This window comes from Arvicanthis niloticus, chromosome 19, assembly GCF_011762505.2.
Source record: "Arvicanthis niloticus isolate mArvNil1 chromosome 19, mArvNil1.pat.X, whole genome shotgun sequence".
NCBI classification, from domain to species: domain Eukaryota; kingdom Metazoa; phylum Chordata; class Mammalia; order Rodentia; family Muridae; genus Arvicanthis; species Arvicanthis niloticus.
The window spans coordinates 8622279-8643143 of NC_047676.1; the positions used below are offsets into that span (position 1 = coordinate 8622279).

At 45.6% G+C, this 20865-nt stretch overlaps 1 protein-coding gene across 1 annotated transcript; it reads left to right on the forward strand.

The window, feature by feature from the left end:
* The first annotated feature begins 213 nt into the window (after window positions 1-213).
* On the forward strand, window positions 214-20123 carry Ropn1l (rhophilin associated tail protein 1 like). Its single transcript, XM_034523620.3, has 5 exons — window positions 214-489; window positions 2629-2752; window positions 5215-5376; window positions 10057-10232; window positions 19918-20123. The coding sequence occupies exons 1-5, from the start codon at window positions 359-361 to the stop codon at window positions 19979-19981; spliced, it is 657 nt and encodes a 218-aa protein (XP_034379511.1). The 5' UTR covers window positions 214-358; the 3' UTR covers window positions 19982-20123.
* The last annotated feature ends 742 nt before the right edge of the window (window positions 20124-20865 follow it).

Sequence of the window (20865 nt, forward strand, 5' to 3'; positions counted from 1 at the left end):
TCTGGTCTCATCAGAAGACAGTTAGTGACCTCCTGGGGCCCGGATTAGGATTAGCTCAGCCTTGCCTTTTAGGAAAACAAGCTGTTTTGCGGCGCTCTCTGCTCTGTGGTGACTCTGGTCACAGCGGCCAGGGACCGGACGCCCGCCTCTTGCTCCCTGAGGCTGTGCGCCTGCGCAGCTCGGGTTGCCTGGAAACCGCACGCCACAATCGCACGCTCTACGTGCGGTGGGCGGTTGGGCCTCAGTTTCCAGGAGGGGGCGGAGCAGTCGGTTAGAAGCGGAGCCCGCCGAGTCCCTCCCGGCCGCCCGCTGCGCTGACCTGCCTCTCGTCCCTGGCCGCCGCAGTCTGCCCAGAGCGATGCCGCTGCCCGACACCATGTTCTGCGCGCAGCAGATCCACATCCCCCCGGAGCTGCCGGACATCCTCAAGCAGTTCACCAAGGCTGCCATCCGTACGCAGCCGGCGGACGTGCTGCAGTGGTCGGCGGGGTAAGGCCGGCCTGGGTGCTGTTACCGAGTACAGTAGACTAACAGCTTGCACACCAACCGCGGGGCAAAAAGTGGCTCCGCTGAGTTTAAAAAAAAAAAAAAAAAAAGTTACAGGGATATTATAAATGAAACTGCCCAGAACAACTGACTTATGCTCCCCCCACCCCACATCGAGGCTGAGGTATATGAAGGCTGCCACCCAGCACAGCTCACACCTAGCGAACCTTCACACTCTAGAAACGAGAACACGAACCCTTTCAAGGGCCTGACCATTAATTATAACCTTACCACTCATTCTTTCGGTTTTACAGGTGAACTCTGCCACTTTTTAATCACGAGAATATTTTTTGCTAACTTTCTCTGAACTATGTAGCTAAGGTGGTTTCGTTTCTTTTGGCTGTTTTAACAACTCGACTTACTTTAAAGTGACAGCTCTGGAGATAAAAGTCCCAAATCATCTGAAGCAGCCAACAGGCATTTGGGGTAGCCACTTCCATATCAGATTCAGCTGTTGGAACTGCACCGCCCTGCTACAAACCATGGGTTCTTTTCTGCCTTCCTCCCCCTGAGGATTCCTATGATACATTTAGGAGCGATACAGTCTGCTCAGGTTATCTTATCTAAAATCCTTAATTGTGCAATGACACGTGCCATGTCCAAGGGATAGGACCTGAGTGTCTTATTTAGCTCCGTCAGGATCACCTGTGAACCCAGAACTACCCTTTCTTTGTTCTCTCAATGTCCCCTATACGATATTACGTTCAAGCCTTAGAGAAGGGCTAGCTTTTTTGAAAGTTTATTTGCTCCCCATGACTCTGCCTCCACTGGGCACATTTGGTAATAGTTTAAGTAATAGTTAAGATAGTTTTTAGTTTTTTTGAGGCCTTACTAGAGAATCCCATGATTCATTTGATTGGTGATGAGGAACAGCTATGAATAGGTGTGAATCTGCCAAGTCTCAGTACTGCAAGGGGGCCTGGACCTTTAGGTCCTCAGTTCTGCATCTGTTTCTCTCATGGCTGTCGGCACCACCCCTTAGATCGTTGTTAAAACCACAGAGAGGAGCACAGGTCTTAGTAGGTATAGGCGGAGTTGACCCTAAGGGGTGAAGAGAGGGGGCTGCCTTTGATGTACTCATTCTCCGCCTTCCACATCCACCTATGTTAGCAGGTTTAGATGGTTTCCAGTGACTCATATAGTACCCGTCGCTCTGACACTTCGTGGTCATTCTCCTAGTTACAAGTTCTCCTAGTTACAAGTTCTTTGGTTAAGGACTGTGGCTCATGACCCTGTCTGGCACAAGGCCTCCTGATGGCCAAACCTGATAGGAATCCACTCGAGATGCTGCCCGGAGCCATTTCTGTGCCTTGTTGGCCTCCAACCTAAGCATTTTCATTGTCCTAGAAGGGAAGGGTTGAGGAGGTACCAGGCAGGATGGGGAAAGATGGGAAGTGGTGGCCTTTGCATGCCTACGCCACCTCCAGGTGCCTGTGTAGAGGTGTCTAATGCCAGTTACCTCAGAAAGCAGCTGTTGAGAAAGGAATAGCCTGGGCTGTGGGGTGCTGGAGAGATGTGTCACCATAAGCAGTATCTGCTCGCTTTCCCAACGCACCTGAATTGAGCTCCTAGCACCCATGTCACACAACTCACAACCAACCGTGGCTCCAGCTCCAGGGCAAGGACATCTGCACTCACACGCACCTACCCACACGAGTGTGCGTATGTGTGTATGCGAGCACATAGATAACCAACGTTTAAAAATAATTTAAAAAAAAAAACACGAAGAAACACAGCATCAGACACTGCTTCCTTTGTCCACATTTGCAAAGCTCTTGGAGGAAGGGAGCATGAGACCAGCAAGGGAGAGGAACACAGGTCACTGAGCGTCCCCTGCCTCCCACACAAGCTGTCTGTCACCTGGTGCTTCCAGGACCCTCAGATAGCAATCAGCATGTCTGTCTGCTTTGCAGACAGAGAAACCAGAGTGAAGTTCAAGGGGGTTGCTCAGCCAAGGTGCCGGGACTCCAGTGTGGTCACCTGGCCTTGGGAGCTCCCACCACATCCGCTGGGGTGTCAGGCACCTCATGCCTTGGGTGTTGCCTGTGTGTCAGTGCTCTTCAGTGATGACTCTCATTCCAGGTATTTTTCAGCCCTGTCCAGAGGAGACCCACTTCCTGTAAAGGACAGAATTGAAATGCCTGTGGCTACACAGAAGACTGACACAGGCCTGACCCAGGGACTCCTGAAAGTCCTGCACAAGCAGGTGGGTGAGCCTCTTAACCCAAGCTGTGACTCTTGAAACATTGGCATGCCTACCCTCTGTCCCCAGGCCTGTCCTGCCACGTCTAAATCTGACTTTGTTTCCTGGAAAGAACTCCAAGAGCTAGCTTCTCGTGTCTAGATTTTACTTTTATTTTGTGAATATATGTTGGAGACGTGTGTGTGTGTGTGTGTGTGTGTGTGTGTGTGTGTGTGTGTAAACCAGAGTTCAAGAAACCACCACAAATTTGTTTCATGTTTTTATGAGAGACAAAAACTTGCTATATAGTCCCAGATATCCTCAAACTTGAGGGGGCCTTCCTAATTCAGCAACCTGAGTGGTGGGGCTAGAGGTGGGCGTTCTGCTCTAGTTTTGAAGTTAGTTTTGTACTGGGAAATATTCTGGACAGTAGGGACTGTGTGCTGCTCAGCTGCATGCTCATTTCAGGAGGCCAGGGTGGGGCATCTTTGCTTCGTTGACCCCTCCCCTTCTCTCCCCTCCTTTCCTCTCCCCTTCACTCACCCTTCCCTTTAAGTGCTCCCTTACTTTCGTGTGTGAGTGTGTGTGTGTTTGTGCTCAATTTCCTGTACATCTGTATGCACAAGTGTATAGTGTGTGGTTTTTGCCAGATATCTTTCTGATTTATTCTCCACTTTTTTTTTTTTTTTTTTTTTTTTTTTTTTGGTTAGTGTCTCTCACTAAGCCTAGTACAAGTGTTTCTGCTCAAATAGAAGGGTATCCTGGGACTCGGAAGCCCAGGAACCATGCAACATTGAGGTGGGACAGTGTCCCAAGTGAAGTGCATCCTGAGACACAGGGACTCAGGACCACACAGCTCTGAGAGGAAGCCTCCTCAGCAGAGGCTCCCAGCTCCCAGGAGGGGTGTCCCCTGCTGAGCTGACTTGCTGATTTTCCTGCTCAGGGATTGTTGGGGTTTTTCCACCCCCTTTTCCCTGCATCAGGCCCATAGATCAGGGTGGAAAGTCCTTCTCATCTGAAGCTGGCTTTTGTTGAAGTGCCATCTCTGTGGGGCTGCTGGAGGGTGGCTGGAGAGGAGGTGCTGCCACAGAGGATAGCTTCTGAGGGACAGCTCCCCCAGTGATGTTTCACTAAGACTGAGGCTGAGGCAGGAAAGAAGGTGTCACCACTTGGTGCAGTCACTGTGGACAGCTCTTCAGTGGTAGCTCCTGCTGTGGTGGGAAAGGTGATGAACCCTCAATTCCTGAGCTCCCCAAGCTCTGGACTTGAAATCCCATCAATCCTCACTCTGGAAATCTGCAGCTCCTGTGACAGCTGCAGGCTGAGGAGATGTGGTGGTGCTGCCATTTTTGACAGGAGCCACCATTTTCGACAGCTTTTACAGGGCCATCTTGCCATAGGCAGCTGTGACACTGAGGGACTACACCTAGAGCACAATGTTTAGGCCAGCAAACCCCAAGGACTGGACCTCAAATTTTAAAGTATATGCTACCACACCCAGCTCTTAGGTGGGTGTCTGAATAGCAAACACTTTCTCCATTGGACCATCCTCTAGCCTCTTCTCTTTTAAAATGTTGCTAACGTCCATGTAGCCGTTCCTTCCTGCCACACCCTTCCCTTGTCTCCCTTCCCCTTTCCTTACCAGGGTGGACACAATCCACAGTCACAATTACAATCCACAGTCACTCCGTACAGTCCACAGTCACACTGTACAGTCCGCAGTCACACAGTACAGTCCACAGTCACATAGTACAGCACGCAGTTACACTGTACAGTCCGCAGTGTCACAGTACAGTCCACAGTCACACAGTACAGTCCACAGTCACTCCATACAGTCCGCAGTCACACTGTACAGTCCACAGTCACACAGTACAGTACGCAGTCACACAGTACAGTTCACAGTCACATAGTACAGCACGCAGTCACACTGTACAGTCCGCAGTGTCACAGTACAGTCCACAGTCACACAGTACAGTCCGTAGTGTCACAGTACAGTCCACAGTCACACAGTACAGTCCGCAGTGTCACAGTACAGTTCACAGTCACACAGTACAGTCCGCAGTGTCACAGTACAGTCCGCAGTGTCACAGTACAGTCCACAGTCACACAGTACAGTCCGCAGTCACACAGTACAGTCCACAGTCACACAGTACAGTCCGCAGTCACAGGTATAGTCCACAGTCACACAGTACAGTCCACAGTCACACAGTACAGTACGCAGTCACACTGTACAGTCCACAGTCACACAGTACAGTCCACAGTCACACTGTGCAGTGCACAGTCACACAGTACAGTACGCAGTCACACTGTACAGTCCACAGTCACACAGTAAAGTCCACAGTCACACAGTATAGTCCGCAGTCACACTGTACAGTCCACAGTCACACACACATGATAATTACTAGTTGTAAGTCTTCAGAAGCATCTTTCTGGTTTCATGGTATTTCCACATACACTGAGTGTGTCGTATTGTGTTTTCTAAACAGTGTAGTCACAAACAATATGTGGATTTACCAGACCTTGAGAAGAAGTGGAAAAATTTGTGCCTGCCAGTAGAAAAGTTTAGAGCGATCCTGGATCTGGATCCGTGTGAAGACAAAATGGAGTGGATCAAATTTTTAGCACTTGGATGCAGCTCCCTGGGTGGGGTATGTACCTACAAATAGCATCTTAATATTGTTATTTCATGATCTGTGTGATTCTATGTCAGACTGGGTTTCAGTAGCTGCAGAAAACGTCATCTTACTAACTAATGTCGTTTTCCCAGACTTCGGTTATGTGATTAAAAAACGCAGTTCCAGCGATTTAAGAGTGGAGGAGCCATGTGGATACACTTGGATATATTTAGGTTTTCAAATGGGATTTACCAATGAGTTCTTTTATTGAACAATGTAATTTTGAAAGCTGTGGGAAGAGACATAAAATTCCATTGCATTTGACTTATAATCCAGTATTAATAGCTAGTAAATACGATGTAACATTGCTGTCATTACAATATAACTCCCAACAATGTAGGAATAGATAGCGGGATGGTTGGTTGGATGGCCTTTGTGAGCCTGCGATTTAGGCATGGGGTGGGTGAAGGCTGCAGTGGGAGGATGTGGGCGGAGCTTCCTAGGGAGGCTGGAGTCAATGATCTTGTGGTTAAGGGAAGGGAAGAGATACTTGGTGTTTGTGAAGAAAGGGGTCTCAAAAGGAGAAGCAGCCTTTTGTTTCCTGTCTGGATACATATTTTATATTGCTTCTTCAATCTTTATGGGTCTGACCATCTAACTGTACATAACTCATCGTCCTTCACGTTCTATTCTTTGACAGTAGGGTGCTGCATCCCCTGTTACCCCTCAATGAAGAACTGTCTCTAACTCAGGGCCTCGGGAAGGGCAGTGAATACCCTTAACCACTGAGCGAGCGCCTGTCCCTTCCTCCCCTAATGTCTATCTGTGTGCAAGTTTCTTTTCACTTTGTGAAGAGTTACTCTGCATCCAACGGCACAGAGATGTTGACAGTAAAATTCCAGCTGCCCGCGTCCTCTCCTGCGCCATCCTGCCTGCCTGCCATCTATCTCTCTGCTTTCTCTGGTCCTTTGCCTTAAATTTCCCAAATGCCCTAGGAAACACACCATCAGAGCTGGTTTTCCCTTTATGATGGGACAGCTAGACAGGTGTCTCCTGGAATTCATTCCTAGTGGCGTTGTGGGTGCCTTTGTCTGCTGTAGTTTATGCGTGATGTCCTTGGTTGGCCAAGTGAAGTGAATGAATCCACTGCAGCTTGGGCTTCAGCGGAGGGGAAACTCTGTCCCTTCAGAGAAGGCAGGTGTCCAACTGGTAACCACATGCCCAGCAATGGCTGGTTATGTGGTTTCTGGTCAGCTTTGGGCTCATTGTGCTGAGGCCCAGACACTGACAAGTGTTCTCAGAGGGGCTGTGCTGCCCAGTGGAGTGTTCCTTGGAACGACAAGGTAACTATGATTATTAGAGAAACTGTCGGTGTGCTCATCAGGACCTCTGAAGTTAACATTAAATTAGCATAGAATTAATATCTAACATTCGGGGTTCGTGTTGACAGTCTATGCCTCTTAAAAATAGGTGTAAAGATTTGTTCCTACCAAGAAAGAACAGGATAATTTATGATTTTGGCTTTATCTAAGTGATAAAAACAAGTCCAAGCCATGTAGCAGCAAGCAACACTAGGTGGCGCTGTTTTGTAAAGGAAGGCACTTCATCTGCCAGGATTACATCAAAACTGGGGTCCTGGTTATTCTATGCTACTTTGCTGTTAGAAAGTAAATTTACACCAAAAAGCACACTGGTCACAGAGGGGTTCTTCCTGTCCCCTAGCCCAACTCTTCTTTGGCATTAACCGTGTTGCTTGCCTTCTATTGTCTTAGGTGCCCAATATCACACAGGCTCTAGACTGAGGGTCAGGGTCTGCTGAGAGTGCTGAGCCTGTCCTCCCACTGGACCATATGGGGTCTGTTCTTCCCCACTCTCTACTCCTCAGTGTGTGGAGAGTGAACTCTTTTCCAGCGTGGGCTGCACCGGCAGGGAGGTACCCAAGCCTAGCAGAGCTGCTAGCACACTGACAGCACAGCTGCCTGTGCAGACCCACTTGTGGCCTGGACGTGCCCAAGCACACAGTAGAAATGGCATTCTAAAGACTACATCTCAAAGGAAGAATTGAAGGTGTGAGCTGGTAGGTGTGTTGGGTGCTCTTATTGCTATACCATCGCCCGTCAGGAAGTAAGGGCACAAAGACAGATACGGGCTCATGGCTTGAGATGCTATTCCATCGTGGTAGGCAAGGCATGGAGGCGTCAGTGGCTGGCTCCATAGTGGCAGGAAGGCAGGTGTGAGTGCTCACACATAGGATCAGGAAGGAGGAGACTTCTGCCTCAAATTGACCCCTCTCAGAAACCCACTTTCTCTAGCTTCTTCTAGCTCAGTCCCCCTGCCCCCCACCAAGGTCTCATAAGCTCCCAAAATGGCGCCAACAGCTGAGGATGCAGTGCCATGCAGGAAGAGCAGAGGGGTGGCTTACTGCCTGCTCTTGCTGTGTGCCCTTGGATGGTGTGGAACTGGCACCTACACCATTGTAAGCTCTGCAATTGTTGGCTTCTACCCACCTTATGCCCTTGTACCCTCAGGCTTCTCTTGGAGCCATTCTAACCAAATGAACTAAGGTTCTCAGGAGGAACAGAACTCTTAGGAACAGAACCCAAATGGCTGTCTACCAATGGAAAGTCCAACAGTCCAGTAGTTATTCAGTCCATGAGGCTGCGTGTCTCAGCTGGTTTTCAGTATACACTAGAATCCCCAAAAAATTAGCTCTGATGCCAATGGAGGAACAGACTCGCCAGCTGGAGCGAGAGAAGCAGGCAGAGAGGCCCAGGTTTCCTCCTGCATGTCCTCCTGTAGACTTCCAGCTAGAGGCGGTCCAGATTAAAGAGGGATCTTCCCACCTCAAAAGAACCAGAGTAAAAGCCAGTATTTCCATGTCAAATGATTTAATTAAGAAAAAGAAAAAAAAAAAAATCCCAGGGTCTGGAGAGATGATGGCTCGGTGGTTAGGAGCACTGACTGCTCTTGCAGAGGTCCTGAGTTCAATTCCCAGCAATCACATTGTGGCTCACAACCATCTGCAATGGGATCTGATGCCTTCTTCTGTTGTGTCTGAAGAGAGTAACAGTGTACTCACATAAAGTAAATAAGTCTTTAAAAAAGAAAAAAAAAATCCCTCAGTGGCATACCCAACACTTTGGTCTTAGTTAATTCCAGAGTCAAGTTGACAAGAACAGCCACAACCTCACCCAAGGCAAATTTAAATCTGCTCCCTGGGCTGTCCCACAGCAAACTCATTGTTCTCACTCCTGCTGGCTAGTTTACATCAGCTTAACACAAACTTACAATCACTTTGGGAAAGGGAACCCAACTGAGAAAAATCCCTCACTAGATTGGCCCCTGGAGCATTTTCTTGCTTAATGACTGGTGTGGGAGAGCTGCCTCACTGTTGGGCAGCGCCACCCCTGGACTGGTGGTTCCTACATGCTGTAAGAAAGCAAACTGAGACAAGCTAGGGGAGCAGGCCTGGAAGGAGCAGGTAAGCTTGTAAGTCTCCAGGCCTTGGCATCAGTGGCTGCCTCCAGGTTCCTGGGGGGTGAGGGGATGGGGTGGGGGGAACATTTGAGCCCAGCCCTGATCTTCTCATTTGGAATGTAAGCAACCAAAAGGAATTTTTGCCTCCAAGTTTATTTTGGTCATGTTTTAATCACAGCATAGAAACCCTAACATTATGCGCCTCAGTACAGAAGAAAGGAACGAGACTTGGTTCCTGTATTTTTTTTTTTAAGGTAGGAATCTATTATGGACTTTTTTTTCTCCATTTTTTTTTTTTTCAACAAGGATTAATTGAGCAGAGAGAAGTGTTTGAGGCTTGGCCATACAGTGCTGCTCTGTAACCTTGTCCCCGCTCCATCAGTTGCTGCTCTGCAGGCCTCCAAGGAAAACCAGAAACCTGTCCGTGGAGTTTGAGAGTATGTTCAGGATAGCGGTCAGGTTGCAGGTGGAAGGTGGGGTGCAGGTCGAGTTAGGTTTCATCTTGGGGAGCTGAGCAGTAGGCAGGTCTGAGAGAAGAGTTTCCTGGACCTGACAGAGTCCTAAAACCTTCTGTATGAGTGAGGTTGAAGCCTGGGCAGCAGGGACACTGGCAGATGCACAGGGCCATCTGTCCTGCCAGCCATGCCCTCTTCAGCTCAGAAGGGCACTAGCTCCCTGTGTCCCTTGACATGGCACAGAGTCTATGTCTGCACCTGGTTGGGCCGCACTGACTAAAGGTTATGGTTAAATGACCCTAGGCTCCAAACCCAGGACCACATGGCAGAAGCTGATGATTATAAAGACAATATGCTGCCGGGCGGTGGTGGCGCACGGCCTTTAATCCCAGCACGTGGGAGGCAGAGGCAGGTGGATTTCTGAGTTCGAGGCCAGCCTGGTCTACAGAGTGAGTTCCAGGACAGCCAGGGCTACACAGAGAAACCCTGTCTCGAAAAAACCAAAATAAATAAATAAATAAAGATAATATGCTTATCTTGTCTGTGACAAGATTATACGTTTAGGTATAAATCTGTGAATCACTGTGTCTGCTCTGCTGCACCTGGTCAAACCTTCTTGCTTTACGTGGTGGAAGCTTTGAATCCAGTTGGATCTTCCCTTAGGTGGAGAACACACTCTGAAGAATGTCTACAGAGCACACTTGCGTCTCTGTCTTGGGTGTTGGCATCTCTGTGACTCTGAGACTGACTGTGTGCCATCCGTGTCCCTTTCCCTGTGCAGTCCCTGAACACGGCTATGAAGAACGTGTGTGAGATCCTCACCTCTGACCCGGAGGGCGGGCCTGCTCGCATTCCCTTTGATACTTTTGCCTACGTTTACCAGTACTTGTCTGCACTGGACCCAGAACTCCCGGCCTCGGAGACCGAGAACTATCTTGCCAATTTAAGAGACAAGTCGTAAGTACAGTACTCTGGGTTTCCAGTGTGTTGACAGTTAGAGAATCTCCTTCATTCACCTCTCTTTCTGAGAATTTGCCCCTGGTGGAAGGCAAAGATGTCCACCTTGATTCCAACAGTCTTGTAGGGGAGCTGCCTACCAAAGGCCATAAGCAAAAGAGCCTCAGTCCCTCAGCTTGTCCTCTTAGTGCCTGCCAGGATGGGGACTTAGATTCTATCTTCCTTGACTTTAGATGGAGAAAAGCTTGACTCTGCCAGAGTTTTAAACAGTAGCTGATTAAAAGGGGACACAGATGGAATTAACATCACCAGTGCATGAAACGTAGAGGTAACTTGGCGGCAGTGGCTGAGCCTGGCATCAGCCCGCGGATGCTGTGTTACCCACACCATTGTTGATTTGAGGAATTGGCGCATGACATGTGTCTCATGCTGTCAGCACTGATAGAATGTAGAGTGAGCCAAGGTCCTCTGGCACTCTTGACTTCACTCATGGCCGCCTTGGGCTGGTATCTTCTCTCTCTAGTAAGTGGTCTGAGGCGCCCACCCCTGAGATGTTCTATTCCTGAGCTCTGTGGATATGGGGGTCATGTCACCTTCGTCTGAGAGGGCTGTCGCATCTATGTGGGAAGCTCATAAGGATTATCCTGGGAAGTGTGACTCCATGACACTGATGTGTGGAGGGGAGGGGGCTTGACAGCAAAGCCAAATATGGCAGCTGAGGAGGGTGCTGACTAGGAGATAGAAGTGTCTTTGGCTTGCTGTGTGTGGCTGGCTACAGGGAGGGTGGGGAGGTAGGCAGGGCAGCTGAAGAGAAGGGCTCTAAGTGGCCACGGGGGGGTGGGGTGGGGGGGGGTAGATCTCAGCTTGTCCTGCCAGGTCCTCATTAGCACCCACCTTGGAAAATCCCCACTGTAGTGTTTCAAGGAAGCCTTATGGGCCTGGCTGCCCAGGTAACTGGATGCCTGGCTAAGCATGGCCATTTGGATGCTCAGAGTGACCAGCAGTGGGTGGAGGTATGGCCAAGGCCGGGCTGCCTCGGCTGCCCCGCCTCTCCTGCCCACCCCCCCACCTTCAGCTTGTTAATTATGTTTCTCCTTTTTTATTTTTATTTTTTTAAATTTTATTTTATATTTTATTCACATTTCAGATGCCATCCCCTTTCCCCATTTCCCCTCCCTAGAAAACCCCTATCCCATGCCCCCCCCTTTTTTTGCTTTTATACAATTTTTTTTAATGTTAATCAAAGGATTTATAAGTTTGGTAATGCTCAATCAGAAGCATAACCCAATACCCAACCTAGATATAAAAACTATCTTTGACTGGTGGAGACATGTGAACATCTGCCTCCATGTCCCCTCTCTCTTTCTCTCTCTCATCACCTAGCTTCTCCTCTCCTTCATCTTCTCTCCTTACTCCATCTCTTCCTCTCAATACTCCTTCCCACTTAGCTCCTCCTACATATCACTCTTCCTGTGAAAGTAGAACTTTTCTCTCAAAATGCAATTAGAGCATACTTATTCCTAATTGTACCAGTGAGGTACAAGATAGTCCTACATTTTGTTGACTAACCAGAACTTCTGTCATCTCTCCTAACTAAAACACTTACTTTTGATCCTGGCTTTTTTTTTTTTTGGCTTTAGAATGAATGTCAGCTGAAAACCATCTACTCAGATCTTTTCTCTCAAAGTAAATAGACAGGATTGGCTATGAGACTATAGGTCTTCAACCCCGTCAGAAATCCAGAATGACTGAGTTAACTGAAGTTATGGGAAGCACTAAACATAGCTTCTAAAACTTAGCCAATTTATAGAGACCGCTGAACACCTGAAAAGCTCCTATACTACCGAACGTTGGAGCATCAAATCTTCAGCCTTCTGGCCCAGAATCATCTGACAGACCTTAGTGCTGCAGAATTATTAAGGGCTGATTACTCTGTCTAGGCAGATATAATCAGTCGACTATTCTGCAAGTGTGTCCTTTTCTGGACAGTAATTTGTCTGTAGGTGGAAAGAGGCAATTCTTGCCTAGTGGCTGTCTCCACACAACTGGAGTAACTCCAAGGATGCTCAATTTCTTCTTAGAATCCATGACAGGAAGCTGTCAGGAGCAGACAGGTCTCTAATCAGAATGGACATTAATACAGAAATATTTGTAATGTCAATTCTATGGACTTCTGATGTTTTGAAAACCAACTATCCATGTAAGGTAACCTGGACTGTTGTCTGTTAACTCCTCTCAGCTATTTCTAAATAGAATATGGGAAACCTCCTAACAATAAACTCAAAGCCATGAATTTTCTATAGTCCCTTAACTCACAGGCTAACCATCTCAAATCAGTTAAAAAGTTAAAGAAGGACTGGGTCTAGGCCTTGTATTCCTAAATGTGTTATACAGGCACAATGCCCATGAGAGTATCAATATTCATCTCACTTTTATATTAATAAGAAGCTCGTACCAATGAAAACCTTAAATTTGAAATCAAAGTAAATGTTGTACCATTTAAGAAATTATAACTTCATGTTGATAATAATTATACAGATTTCTACCAATAGGTTATGGCTATGCAATAAGTCCTAGCTAATCCTCCCTGTTCCAACAAAACCACTACTTTTCCCTAGAAAGACAGACCATTATTAACCACATTAGTCCCCAAGCCCAGAGAATAGGGGCGCTGACTCTTCTTTAACTTCTTCAAGCTGATTAAGGGCATTGAGATATTAGAAGAGGGGTGGGGGGAAGAGTAAGTTGATAAGCCTCTGACGCTGTGTCTTCACTGAATCCAGATGGAATTCCAGGACATCAGAGGTTTGGGCAGGTCTGCTCAGTATGCTTGATGAGTAGATACACCAAGGCTGTGTATTCTGCAATATACAATTCTCAGAACAAGTTTTAGTATCAAGAAAAAAATTTTTTTTTCCTAGGGGGCTGACATTTTTTAAAAGATGTTGGTTCTAACAACTTTTCTTTTTTTTTCTCCCCTTTTTAAAATTGGTTGTAATATTTACATTTCAGATTTTATCCCCTTATCCCACTTCCTCCCACCACCCAGAAACCTCCTATCCCATCCCCCTCCTCATGCTTCTATGAGGCAGTGACCGAACCTACCCCCGCCCACTATCCCCTCCCCACCCTCACATTCCCCCCCACTCTGTGTTTATTTTTTTATGGGACCAAGAAACTCCTCTCCCACCGACAAGGCCATCCTCCCCTACATATACCCTGGAGTCTTGGGTCCCTCCCTATGTGTTCCCAGGCTGGTGGTTTAGACCCTGGGGGGCTCTGGTTGTTTGGTATTGTTGCTTTCCTCCTGGGGTCACAAACCCTTTCTGCTCCTTCAGTCTTCACTAATCCAAGCTTTTGGGCTAACATCCGCTTAGCAGTGAGTAAATACCCTGTGTGTTCTTTTGTGATTGGGTTAACTCACTCAGGATGATGATTTCTAGATCCATCCATTTACCTAAAAATTTCTCAAATTCATTATTTTTAATAGCTGAGTAATATTCCATTGTGTAAATGTACCACATTTTTTGTATCCATTCCTCTGTTGAGAGACATCTTGGTTCTTACTAGCTTCTGGCTATTATAAATAAGGCTGCTATGAACATAGTGGAGCATATGTCCTTATTATATGTTGGAGCATCTTCTGGGTATATGCCCAGGAGTGCTATAGCTGGATCCTCAGGTAATGCTATGTCCAGTTTTCTGAGGAACCGCCAGACTGATTTCCAGAGTGGTTGTACCAGCTTGCAATCCCAACAGTGGAGGAGTGTTCCTCTTTCTCTGCATCCTCGCCATCATCTACTATCACCTGAGTTTTTGATCTTAGCCATTCTGATTGGTGTGAGGTGGTATCTCAGGGTTGTTTTGATTTGCATTTCCCTGATGACTAAGGATGTTGAGCATTTCTTAAGATGCTTCTCAGCCATTCGAGTTTCCTCTGTTGAGAATTCTTTGTTTAGCTCTGTACCCCATTTTTAATAGGGTTATATGGTTGTCTGGAGTATAATTTCTTGAGTTCTTTGTATATCTTGGATATTAGCCCTCTATTGGATGTAGGATTGGTTAGGATCTTTTCCCAATCTGTTGGTTGCCGATTTGTCTTATTGACAATGTCCTTTGCCTTACAGAAGCTTTGCAATTTGATGAGGTCCCATTTGTCAATTCTTGATCTTAGAGCATAAGCCATTGGTGTTCTGTTCAGAAACTTTTCCTCTGTGCCTAGGTATTCGAGGGTCTTTCCCACCTTCTCTTCTATTAGTTTCAGTGTATCTGGTTTTAAGTGAAGGTCTTTTATCCACTTGGATTTGAGCTTTGTACAAGGAGATATGAATGGATTGATTTGCATCCTTCTACATGTTGACCTCCAGTTGAACCAGCACCATTTGTTGAAAATGCTGTCCGTTTTCCACTGGATGGTTTTAGCTCCTTTGTCAAAGATCAAGTGATCATAGGTATGTGGGCTCATTTCTGGATCTTCAATTCTATTCCATTGATCTTCATGCCTGTCTCTGTACCAATACCACGCAGTTTTTATTACTATTGCCCTGTAGTATAGGTTGAGGTCAGGGATGGTGATTCCCCGAGAAGTTCTTTTGTTGTTAAGAGTAGTTCTCGATATCCTGGGTTTTTTGTTGTTCCAAATAAATTTGAAAATTGCTCTTTCTATCTCTATGAAGAATTGATTTGGAATTTTGATGGGGATTGCATTGAATCTATAGATTGCTTTTGGCAAGATGGCCATTTTTACTATATTAATCCTGCCAATCCAGGAGCATGGGAGATCTTTCCATCTTCTGAGATCTTCTTCGATTTCTTTCTTCAGAGACTTGAAGTTCTTATCATACAGATCTTTCACTTGCTTAGTTAGATTCACTCCAAGATATTTTATATTATTTGTAACTATTGTGAAGGGTGTCATTTCCATAATTTCTTTCTCAGCCTGTTTATCTTTTGAGTATAGGAAGGCTACTGATTTGTTTGAGTTGATTTTATATCCAGCCACTTTACTGAAGTTGTTTATCATGTTTAGGAGTTGTCTGGTGGAAGTTTTAGGGTCACTTAAGTATACTATCATATCATCTGCAAATAGTGAAATTTTGACTTCTTCCTTTCCTATCTGTATCCCTTTGACTTTCTTTTGTTGTCTAATTGCTCTAGCTAAGACTTCCAGTACTATATTGAATAGGTAAGGTGAGAGTGGGCAGCCTTGTCTAGTCCCTGATCTTAGTGGGATTGCTTCAAGTTTCTCTCCATTTAGTTTGATGTTGGCTACTGGCTTGCTGTATATTGCTTTTACTATGTTTATGTATGGACCTTGAATTCCTAATCTTTCCAAGACTTTTAACATGAAGGGATGTTGTATTTTGTCAAATGCTTTCTCAGCATCTAGTGAGATGATCATGTGTTTTTTTTTTCTTTGAGTTTATTTACGTAGTGGATTACATTGATGGATTTCTGAATATTGAACCATCCCTGCATTCCTGGGATAAAGCCTACTTGATCATGATGGATGGTTGCTTTGATGTGTTGTTGGATTCGGTTTGCTAGAATTTTATTGAGTATTTTTGCATCGTTATTCATAAGAGAGATTGGTCTGTAGTTCTCCTTCTTTGTTGGGTCTTTGTGAGGCTTAGGTATGAGCGTAATTGTAGCTTCATAGAATGAATTGGGTATTTTTCCTTCTGTTTATATTCTGTGGAATAATTTGAAGAGAATTGGTATTAGCTCTTCCTGGAAGGACTGATAGAATTCTGCACTAAAACCATCTGGCCCCGGACTTTTTTTGGTGGGAAGGTTTTAAATGACTGCTTCTATTTCTTTAGGGGTTATGTGACTGTTTAGATGGTTTATCTGCTCCTCGTTTAACTTTGGTACCTGGTATCTATCCAGAAAATTGTCCATTTCATCCAGATTTTCCAATTTTGTTGAGTATAGGCCTTTGTAGTAGGATCTGACGATTTTTTAAATTTCCTCTGTTTCTGTTGTTATGTCTCCCTTTTCAGTTCTGATTTTATTAATTTGAGTACTGTCTCTGTGCCCTTTGGTTAGTCTGGCTAAGGGTTTGTCTATCTTGTTGATTTTCTCAAAGAACCAGCTCCTGGTTTTGTTGATATTTTGTATAGTTCTTTCTGTTTCAGCTTGGTTGAGTTTCATTATTTCCTGCTGTCTACTCCTCTTGGGTATATTAGCTTCTTTTTGTTCTAACGCTTTCAGGTATGCTGTCAGTTTATTAATGTACGTTCTTTCCATTTTCTTTTTGTGGCCACTTAGAGCTATGATTTTTCCTCTTAGTACTGCTTTCATGGAGTCCCACAAATTTTGATATGATGTGTCCTCGTTTTCATTTAAATCTAAAAAGTCTTTAATTTCTTTATTTCTTCCTTGACCAAGTTATCGTTGAGTAGAGCATTGTTCAGTTTCCACGTGTATGTGGGCTTTCCATTGTTTTTGTTCAAGTCAAAGACAAGTCTTAGTCCATGGTGGTATGATAGGGTACAAGGGATTATTTCAATCTTTTTGTATCTGTTGAGGCCTGTTTTGTGACCGATTATATGGTCTATTTTGGAGAAGGTGCTGAGAAAAAGGTATATTCTTTTCTTTTAGGATGGAATGTTCTGTAGATGTCAGTTAAGTCCAATTGGTTCGTAACTTCTGTTAGTTTCATTGTGTTCTTGGTTTAGTTTCTGTTTCCACGATCTGTCCATAGCTGAGAGTGGGGTGTTGAAATCTCCCACTATTATTGTGTGAGGTGCAATGTATGCTTTAAGCTTTAGTAAAGTTTGTTTTAAGTATGTGGGTGCCCTTGCATTTGGAGCATAGATGTTCAGAATTACAAGTTCCTCTTGGTACATTTTTCCTTTGATGAATATGAAGTGTCCTTCTTTATCTTTTTTGATTACTTCTGGTTGGGAAAACGATTTTATTTGTTACTAGAATCACTACTCTGGCTTGTTTCTTGGGGCCATTTGCTTGGAAGATTGTTTTCCAACCTTTGACTCTGAGGTAGTGTCTGTCTTTTTCACAAAGGTGTGTTTCCTGTATGCAGCAAAATGTTGGGTCCTGTTTATGTATCCAACCTGATAGTCTATGTCTTTTTATTGGAGAATTGAGTCCATTGATATTAAGAGATATTAAGGAAAAATGAATGTTGTTTCCTGTTATTTTTGTTATTGGCAGTGGAGTCATGTTTGTATAGCTACCTTCTTTTAGGGTTGTTGGAAGATTACTTTCTTGCTTTTTCTAGGTTGTAGTTTCCCTTCTTGTGTTGGAGTTTTCTACCAATTATCCTTTGAAGTGCTGGATTTGTGGTAAGATATTGTGTAAATTTGGATTTGTCATGGAATATTTTGGTTTCTCCATCAATATTGATTGAGAGTTTTGCTGGGTATAGTAGTCTGGGCTGGCATTTGTATTCTCTTAGGGCCTGTATGATATCAGTCCAGGATCTTCTGGCTTTTATAGTCTCTGGTGAGAAGTCTGGTGTAATTCTTATAGGTCTGCCTTTATATGTTACTTTGCCTTTTTCTCTTACTGCTTTTAGTATCTTCTCTTTGTTCTGTATATTTGATGTTTTGATTATTATGTGATGGGAGGTGTTTCTTTTTTGGTCTAGTCTATTTGGGGTTCTGTAGGTTTCTTGTATATTTAAGGACATCTCTTTCTTTAGGTTAGGGAAGTTTTCCTCTATAATTTTGTTGAAGATATTTACTGGCCCTTTAAGTTGGGAGTCTTCACCTTCATCTATACCTATTATCCTTAGGTTTGGTCTTCTCATTGTGTCCTGGATTTCCTGGATGTTTTGTGTTAGGACCTTTTTACATTTCACATTTTCTTTGACCATTGTGTCTGTTTTCCATGGTATCTTCTGCGCATGAAATTCTCTCTTCTATCTCTTGTATTCTGTTGGTGATGCTTGCGTCTATGACTTCTGATCTTTTTCCTAGGTTTTCTATCTCCAGTGTAGTCTCCTTTTGAGATTTCTTTATTGTTTCTACTTCAATTTTTAGATCCTGGATGGTTCTCTGTAATTCCTTCACCTGTTTGGTTGTGTTTTCTTGCATTTCTTTAAGGGCTTCTATCTGTTTACCTGCGTTCTCCTCAAATTCTTTAAGAGTGTTGTTTATGTCCTTTTTAAAGTCCTCCATCATCATCATGAGAAGTGATTTTAATTCTGAGTCCTGCTTTTCTGGTGTGATGTGGTGTTCAGGACTTGTTATGGTGGGGGAACTGGGTTCTGGTGATGCCAAGTAACTTTGGTTTCTGTTGTTTACATTCCTGTGCTTGCCTTTCACCATTTGGTTAGCTGTAGTTCTACTAGCACTCACTGGTTCTGACTGGAGTCTGTCTTTCCAGTTATCTTGGTTGTATCAGAACTCCTTGGGGCATGGATGACTCTATGATCCTGAGCTCCAGCTGCTCTGGGTTCAGTGGCTCCTCTAGGATATTTCAGGATATGGAGTCTCCACAGTGGTAGACCAGCTAGGTGTTTGCTGTTCTGAATGTAGTTGCTCCTCTAGGATGCTTCAGGATATGGTGTTCCCTGCTCTGCTGCTCTGTGGGCCGTGTCCTCTCTAGGATGCCTGCAGCTCTAAGGTCCTTGACCTCTCTTGGGTGCCTCTGCAGCTCCGCGGTCTGTGCCTTCCCTAGGGCGCCTCCGGACTCAGTTTCCAGAGGGCAGCAGATCAGCTGGGAGACTGCTGGAGCCACCAGTATCCGGGCCAGAGGCAGAAAGGGAGTGGTTCTCTGCAGGGGCAGGGTCTGGCTGCCAGGTGTCCTCTGGGGGGCTCTCTACTGCCAGTTCTGCTTCTAAGGCCTAGGGCTGTAGGCGGGTTCTCCTACCTTCTGCTCTGCAATCTGTGCCCTCCCTAGGGCGCCTCCGGACTCAGTTTCCAGAGGGAAGCAGATCAGCTGGGAGACTGCTCGAGCCACCGGTATCCGGGCCAGAGGCGGAAGGGGGATGTTTCTCCTTTTTTAATAGAGGGAATTGTTGCTTATACATCTGCCTATTGGGAAAACATTTATCTACCCCACAGTTCATCCATTTAGTCACCCAGTTGCTGCCTGCTTGGTTCTGACAGCATTTGATATCCCCTGACAGCTATACCTCTGTTGACAGTAATGCTGGGCTTGATCCATCCTAGCTGTTGAGGCACAGAGAGCCGAGTGGGCTCTGCTGTCCTGGTTCCCTCTGGCCTATGTACAAGAGAGAGAGAGAGTTAGGCTGGGGTGGGCAACAGAGAGCGCTCTGGCTAGAGTGAGTGGGAGGCATGGGAAGGTTGGAGGGGTCACTTGCCGTCTCAAGAACCATGGTGCCCTGTGATCACTGCTTAGCATAAGGTCGCTCCCAAACATGGATGGCTCTTGTTTGTTGGTTGGTTGTGTGAGACAGGGTTTCTCTGTGTAGCTCTGAATGTCCAGGAATTCCTTGTAGACCAGACTGACCTCAGACTCCAAGATCCGCCTGGGTCTGCCTCCTGAGTGCTGAGATTAAAGGTACAGCACAGATGTTTTACCTGGAAATAAGCATCCATTGTTGTATGAGAAAATAGAGCTGCCCTGCTCAGAGCCGGTGCTTGTTGGCAGGAGTCTGGTGAAACATAAGTGCCAGTGTTTGAGATAATCTTGTTAAATGGCATCCTGTAAACGATGAACAATGTTTCTAATGCCTTGTCTTTTTCCCATCCAGAGAATCTAGAAAGAATGGCATGATAGGACTTTCGGACTTCTTCGTTGGAAAAAAGTCAATATAGGAAGCCTTGAAGAGAGAGCTCTGAGGAGCAGAGCATAGAGCTCTGAGGAGCAGAGCGTTACTACAGAGAGGGGCACGTTTAAGGTTGAAGCAATGCTTTTGAAAAACCTTGGCGCCAAATACAGCTTGTCATTACCTTGTGACTTGTGAGTTTTTCCTCAGTGGAACGGATGTGGTGGGTGCTCACGGGCCCACTCTGTCACTGCTTCCTGCTGCACCGTGGAAGGACTGAAAAGGTGGAGACCTTGCTGGGCGGCGGTGGTGCATGCCTTTAATCCCAGCACTTGGGAGGCAGAGGCAGGTGGATTTCTAAGTTTGAGGCCAGCCTGGTCTACAGAGTGAGTTCCAGGACAGCCAGGGCTACACAGAGAAACCCTGTCTCGAAAAAACCCAAAAACCAAAAAAAAAAAAAAAAAAAAAAAAAAAAGTAAGTGGAGACCTCACAGTGGGGGCGAATCAGTTTTGGTAAACTGATCTGGAGAGAGCAGGAGGCAGAGTGGGTGGGGAGTTTTCAGTGTCCAGCCCTTTCCCACCTAGAAGAATATTACACAGAATCGTGGCTCCTCTGTGCTGAGAATCCCTCCAAAAGTGGGGCTTCTGTGACAGGAGCATTCACAGCTGGAAAACATTTCTAATTCTGATGAAATGTGTATATTTAGGAAACTGTAATGTGGATGTTATTTCTGGCTCTTCCTCCCAGTTCCATGCCCCCAGAAATAAGATACAGATTCCAAATATATTTATAAATACCGTGGCCATAGAGCTTGGCCCCTCTCCTATTGTATTCTAGCCCACACTCTGTCATGTGACTGGGTTACCTGTGCTCAGGGACCACACACACACATATATATATTGTTATGCTCCTGTGATAGAGGGTGAGGACGC

Coding starts and splice junctions, on each gene's coding strand:
- Ropn1l (XM_034523620.3), top strand. CDS start 359: ATGCCGCTGCCCGACACCATGTTCTGCGCGCAGCAGATCCACATCCCC. Junction 490..2,628: donor GTGCTGCAGTGGTCGGCGGG/GTAAGGCCGGCC, acceptor CTCTCATTCCAG/GTATTTTTCAGCCCTGTCCA. Junction 10,233..19,917: donor GCCAATTTAAGAGACAAGTC/GTAAGTACAGTA, acceptor TTTCCCATCCAG/AGAATCTAGAAAGAATGGCA.